This window comes from Heteronotia binoei, chromosome 15, assembly GCF_032191835.1.
Source record: "Heteronotia binoei isolate CCM8104 ecotype False Entrance Well chromosome 15, APGP_CSIRO_Hbin_v1, whole genome shotgun sequence".
Lineage (NCBI taxonomy): Eukaryota > Metazoa > Chordata > Lepidosauria > Squamata > Gekkonidae > Heteronotia > Heteronotia binoei.
In genome coordinates this window covers 25,812,053-25,818,585 of record NC_083237.1, presented here as the reverse complement: position 1 = coordinate 25,818,585, position 6,533 = coordinate 25,812,053, and the positions used below count along the sequence as shown (strand labels likewise).

The 6,533-nt window shown below is 45.1% G+C and overlaps 1 protein-coding gene across 1 annotated transcript; it reads right to left on the bottom strand.

Annotated features, from left to right (window-relative positions):
• Positions 1 to 2,927: 2,927 nt before the first annotated feature.
• On the bottom strand, positions 2,928 to 6,315 carry LOC132584499 (toll-like receptor 13). Its single transcript, XM_060256390.1, has 2 exons — positions 3,601 to 6,315; positions 2,928 to 3,188 (listed from the first exon to the last, which is right to left on the bottom strand). Exons 1-2 carry the CDS (start codon positions 6,297 to 6,299, stop codon positions 3,020 to 3,022), a joined length of 2,868 nt encoding a protein of 955 aa, XP_060112373.1. The 5' UTR covers positions 6,300 to 6,315; the 3' UTR covers positions 2,928 to 3,019.
• Positions 6,316 to 6,533: the final 218 nt, after the last annotated feature.

Here is a 6,533-nt window from a genome sequence, read left to right as displayed (position 1 = left end):
TTTTAAAGAGCTCTTCTACACAATCCTTCAGAGCGCTCCCTAACCTGCAGTGCTGGTATAGTTTAGTGGCTCAGCCACAAACCACAAAGCTCCAGGTTCATATCTCACCTATAAATGAATTTAGTGGGTGGTCTTATGCAGTGGTGGGATTCAAATAAATTAACAACAGTTTAGTTGTCTTTACCTCTTTTACTGTTCTTATTGCAGTATTTAATGCGTGAATTATTAAACTACCTTTCAGTATATCTTTTGGTATAGTTAAAATAGTCATTAGGACATAGAACCTGTTGTTAATTTATTTGAATCCCACCACTGTATACGAATAAGAACATAAGAAGAGCCCTGCTGGATCAGATCAGTGGTCCATTTGATCCAGCATCCTGTCTCAGACAGTGGCCAGCCGGTTCCTCCGGGTGGCCAACAACAGGGCAGAGAGGCCGAGATTTTCCCCTGATGTAGCCTCCTGGTTCTGGGATTCAGAGGATTAGTGCCTCTGAATGTGGAGGTTCCCCTCAGTCACCACGGCTAGCAGCCATTGATATAGACTTTTCCTCCATGAAGGAAATCCCCTTTTCAAGCCATTTATTCCTGTGGCCATTACTGCATCCTCTGGCAGCAAATTCCACATTTTAATCACTCTTAGTGTAAAATAATATTTCCTTTTGTCTGTCCTGAACCTGTTGCCCATCAGCTTCATTGGATGCCCTCAAGTTCTACAAAAAATTGTCAACTCTCTCTACCACTTGCATAATTTTACAAACTTCTATCATGCCCTCCTTAGTCATTTTTTTTCTAAACTGGAAAGTCCCCAACTCTTCAGCCTTTCCTCATAGGGAAGCTGCTCCTTCCCCCTAATCTGGTTGCCCTCCTCTGTACTTTTTCCACCTCTGCAGTGCAATGCTTTTTTGAGATATGGTGACCATACTCCAAATGTACACAGTACTCCCAATAGATCTATGATACGATAGATCTACACAAGGGCGTTACAATATCCCTCTCCTAATAATCCCTTACATAGAGTTTGCCAATTTTCACTACTAGAAGAAGAAGGCTGCAGATTTATAACCTGCCTATCCTCTAAATCCCAGAGTCTCGGAGAGGCTTACAATCTCCTATATCTTCTCCCCCCACATCCTGTGAGGTGGGTGGGGCTGAGGGCTCTCACAGCAGCTGCCCTTTCAAGGACAACTCCTGCGATAGCTATGGCTGACCCAAGGCCATTCCAGCAGGTGCAAGTGGAGGAGTGGGGAATCAAACCCAGGTCTCCCAGAGTCCGTGCACCTAACCAATACACCAAACTGGCTCTACACACTACAGCATGCCGAGTTGATGCTTTCATTGAGCTGTCCACTATGACCCCAGCATGTTCAAATCCCATTAGCCTATACTTGAAGTTGATCTGTAATCATATTCACACAAGAAGTAACGAAGTGTAGAGTTATTCCTTCTTTTGAAAAACTGTAAGTAAAACAGGTAAAATAAAACTTTTCCACAAAGTCAATCAAGTTCCAGGATTTTACCAATAAACTTTCAAACCTTTTAAGAATATATTCATCATTGGAATATATATATTCCAAAACTAGTATTTGGTATTCCAATACTAAAATGTTACATATACTAAAATGTTATGGTTTGGTATGTATATATGTGTGTTTGTGTGTGTATACACACAAAACCATAACATTTTAGTATATGTATATGTAACATTTTAACAAACAAAACCATAACATTTTAGTTCTTGGTGAATTCTTTGGTCATAGGATTCAGAACCAGGTCACTAAATTCAAAGTTTTTTATTTTTTGCTTTTGTCACCGTACAAAATGTGTCCACCAGTCACTGTCTAATATGCCCTTACACAGGGCTTTTTTTCTGGAAAAAAAGTGCTGGAACTCTCAAGAAGTGAATGAAGGAGAAACACGTAGGTGCCCCTCATGAACTTTTAAACATTTTTGGAGAGTTTTGTTTCCATGAAGAGATTCCAGAACTTTGCTCCACTGCATTCCCCCAGGGGAGGGAAAAGTCCAGCCCTTACACAAACCACCATTTGAATAATATCCCAGCATCTGGAATTGAAAAGCCAGTGGTGGCTAAAAGTAGTAATAGTTTAGAACAGGGGTGGGGAACCTTTTTTCTGCCAAGGGCCATATGGATATTTATAGCATCATTCGTGGGCCATAAAAAATTATCAACTTAAAAAACAGTGCTCCACCGAGGGAGAATGATTCAGGCCAGCAAAATTAATGCAAATAATTGTTTTTCTATTTGAAGTTATGTGGGGAGAGCCTAATCTGGCACACACACACACACCCCTGGCCTGCCGCCCTAGGCAAATGCATAGGTCCAGGAACTCAGTAGCATATTAAACCACACCCCCTAATATTAGCATATTAGGTCACATATTAGGTCATTAGCATATTAGGCCACACCATCTGGGATAATCAAGTGCAAAACTGAACTGTGACAGTAACTTTTCCAGGCCCCGCAGCAATTCTGGCCAGCCAGCCAGGCCCCAGGGGAGCTGCTGCACAGTACATCTGGGCACTGTGATCCCTGCCTGGCCCTGGGGAGGCTGCTGCACAGCGCGGCTGGGCCCCACGATCCTCGCTGGCCAGCCAGGCCCCAGAGAGGCTGCTACATGGCTCAGTTCCACCCAGCAATCTCCGAGGGCCACACCAAGTGCCTTGAGGGCCATGTATGGTCCTCAAGATGGAGGTTCCCCACTCCTGCTTTAAAAGAAGAGTTGGCTTTTATACTGCGCTTTTCTCTCTGCACTTCCTCTCCCCACAACTCTCAGGTGGGGCTGAGAGTTCTAAGAGAACTGTGACTGGCCCAAGGTCACCCAGCAGGCTTCATGTGAAGGAGGAGGGAATCAAACCCTGTTTCTCCAGATTAGAGTCCAGCACTCTTAACCATATTTACACTCTCATCATATTTACATTGTATTTACTTTATACTAAATTAGGCCATTGCCTGTAGTCAAGGAACATCAGTATGGGTGGTTTCCCTTCATGCCATCCACTACTCAATCACTTTGAATTGCATGAGTTCTTCTTGTTGTTGTTCTCTGGGGTCCTCCAGGGCCTCTCGGAGTTTGACCCAGAACACATTCTCAGCCTCTGGATTTTCAGGCCAACTGATGTAGCTCTTTTGCTTGATTAGTTTCCTCAGGCGATGATATGGAGTCAGCCTAGAAGGGAAGGCAAACAGGATAGAGATTTTTTTACTCTCCAGTGTACTTACCACACACTCACCACACACATACAAACACACAAGGCTGTGCAGAACTTGTTCAGGCAGGATCTCTCCCCCAACTCTGGGTTGGGAATACCTGAAGATTTTGCGGGTGGAGCCTGGAAAGGGTGAGGTTTGAGGAGGAGAGGGATGTGAACAGGGTATAATGCCATAGAGTCCACCCTCCAAAGCAGCCATTTTCTCCAGAGGAATTGATCTTGGTTGTCAGAAGATCTATTGTAATTGCTAGAGATCTCCAGGGGCCACTCTAGTCTCCCACCAGCTTTCCTACTACATGTCCTACCACATCAACCATCCCCATCCCATATTCAATTCTCACCCCTCACAGATCAGAAATCCCCATTTACCTGTAGTTTGGAATGTCCTCAAGAAAGATCACAACCAGCGGGTCCTGCCCATGGTAGTAGATCTTAGAACAAGCGAGCTGGATTTCCAACGAGCACCATTCATTTTCCAGGTACCTTTTGCTCACCAGGCACAAAGTTTTGCGACTTTGGCTTATCCCATTCTGAACATTGTTCATAAAATACTCTCCAGGGGCAAAATCTCTAGGCCCAAAACACAGCCGGAAGCTAGGCTCCCCCTCCTCTTCCAGCTTTACTAGAAGGTTCTTCACCACCCACTCATAGTCCTGCCCACAACAGGATATGTAGGCGTCGTACTGATAGTCTTGTCCTTTCTGATGGAACTTCCTGTGGCCCCAGCTCATCAGCAAATAATAAGCATGCCTGAGGGTCCAACCAAACTTAGCATTGACCAAAGTACTAAGCAGAAGCGAAAGAATGACTGTTGTGGTCACAGCAAAGAAATACATTTCCCAAGTCTCAAAGCAGAAGGACAAGTCTTGCTGGACAAAGAGACGGTTGTTCAAGCCAGGACTGAAGCAATGATAGGAGCCCAGTAAGGCCACCTGAGTATTAGGCTCAGACATAGACCAGTTATGGAACCACACATTCTCACATGAGCAAATTAGAGGGTTTCCAGAAGCATCCAGATACTTCAGCGAAGTGAGTCCACCAAGCAGCTTTTTACTGATGTTCCTCATGTCGTTTTTGTCCAAGGAGAGCTGCTCCAGGGATTCCAAATCAGAAAATAATTGTTCAGGCAAGTCCCTGATAGAGCTGTCTTCTATCTGGAGTTGATGCAGATTCTTCAGACCTTGGAAAAGGTTTGGACGAGGTCTCCAAAAGCCATCCCTACCTGGATAGATGGCAGAGAGATCCAGGGATTCTAGGCTAGTCAGGTTGACAAAGGAGAGGTTAAGGAACAAGGCACTGGGGTTGTCTCTCAAGGACAGGTGCTGGAGGTTCTGAAGACCTTGGAAGAGTTTGTCCGGAGGACAGATGGGCAGTCTAGGCATCTGAGAACTGAGATTCAGTGTGTGAAGGGCATAGAGACCCAGAAAAGGGCTTGGATAATCATATTTGTTGTAAGTGAAGAGGTAGTTGTAACTGAGGTCCAATATTTCTAGCTTTTTAAGGTAAGCAAAAGTTGCCACAGGCAGCTTATAAAGGTAATTATGATCCAGAGAGAGACTCCTGAGAGAGGTGAGTCCCTTAAAGGCATGTCTTTGAATAGTGAGGATTCTGTTTCCCGAAAGCAGAAGCGTCTGCAAGTGGTTGAGGAACACAAAGGCAAAATACTTGAGCAGTTTAATGCTGTTATCTCTTAAGTCCAAGAACTCCATTTTGCGAGCATAAAAGAAAGTGTCACGGGTCACAGCTGTGATCTGGCAGCCCTGAAGGATGAGCTTCCGCAATGCTGCCATTCCAAAAAAAGACTGCTTCTGAAGATTGGTCAAGCGGTTCTTGGACAGATCCAGGTAGCTCAAACTCATCAAAGGGCTGAAGACAGCATTTTCCAGCTGGGAGATAGAATTTCTTCTCAGGATCAGAGTATGTAGCCGCCTCTGCTTCCCCCAGGCACTAGCATGGATGGTCAGCAATTTGCACTTGTCCAAGGAGAGGAACTCCAAGTTCGGAAAGGTATCAAAGGTCCCACGTTGCAAGCGCTTGAAGTTTGTGGTGGACAGATCCAGCCAAGTGAGGTTAGTGCAGGAACCCAGCTGGCTCAAATGAGAAGCTGCAAGCTTGGAATGCTTGATGTCCAAAAAGGTCAGAGATGGGAGGCCCCGGAAGACAGCACAGGCTGCAGCCAGGGTGTGGTTTAATGACTGATTCATACTGGACAAGTGCAGCATGGTAAGGTTAGGAAGAGGCAGATTGATAAGATGGGAAATGGAAAAGGGGTTCATGTCTAAGGACAACTCCAGCAAAACAGGGGTGGCATGGAAGGATGCAGACTTCACTTCCAGCATATCATTATGGGTCAGGTTCAGTTGCTGCAAGCTAGGCAGGGAGCAATTGGACAAGTCCAGCTTTGAAATACCATTGCTGTTTAAGCTGAGATTTCTCAGGACAGGCAGAACAATCCAAATGGGACCTATACATGGGGCGGAGATCTGATTGAAATCTAGATTCAGGAAGGTAAGGTTGGCTAAGCCTTTCACAGCGGTTGCTACCTCCTGGAAAACAGAAAAATTGTTGTTGGAAAGGTGAAGCCCTTGGAGGGCCATCTGGAACACAAAGGCCCTGGGGTGCAATGAGGCTATTTTGTTGTGACCCAAGTGAAGTTGGCGGAGGTTCCTCAGACCAGCCAGCATGGAAGGCCCCACATAAGCCAAGTGGTTCCAACTCAAATCAAGCAACTCCAAGTCCTCCAGACCTTGAAAGGCATTTGGCTGAATGCTCGATATGTGGTTATTGTCCAGAAGAAGTTCCAACAAGTGAGGAAGATGAGAAAAGGCCTTAGAGGTCACGTTGTTTACATTGTTGTGGGAAGCACTGAGCCACTGAGTGGAGTTAGGCAGATGAGCTATGACATAATTCAGGTTGGAAATAGCCTGGGAAGTACAGACAGCGAGGCCTGGTTTGTTGGGGGAAAGTATACAGTGACTGAGCCCAAAAGAATCAACACCCCAATGGGACCACATCGAGACTGTCAGCAGCACATGAAGAATCAAGCTGATAGGCTTGAAATGTGACATGATGAGTCCAAAGCTTTATGTGTGTAGGAAACTCAGAGTGATCCTGGCCGGTATTTCACATTGTGGGTTGGATTCTTTTCTGTAAGAATTTGTTGATTCCTCTTCCTGGAGCTTCTAAAACAAGACTGCAAAATACATTAAATTAGTCAGTTTGGAGGTAATGGACAAAGCTGTTATTCTATATTCACATCAACCCAACAGGACCACTTCTACAATGAAATACTACAGGAATCA

What these genes read in the sequence shown, in the direction of transcription:
- LOC132584499 (XM_060256390.1), bottom strand. Translation starts at nt 6,299, where the DNA reads ATGTCACATTTCAAGCCTATCAGCTTGATTCTTCATGTGCTGCTGACA. An exon ending in GAGGACATTCCAAACTACAG is followed by an intron (nt 3,189 to 3,600) that starts GTAAATGGGGAT and finishes CTTCCCTTCTAG; the next exon opens with GCTGACTCCATATCATCGCC.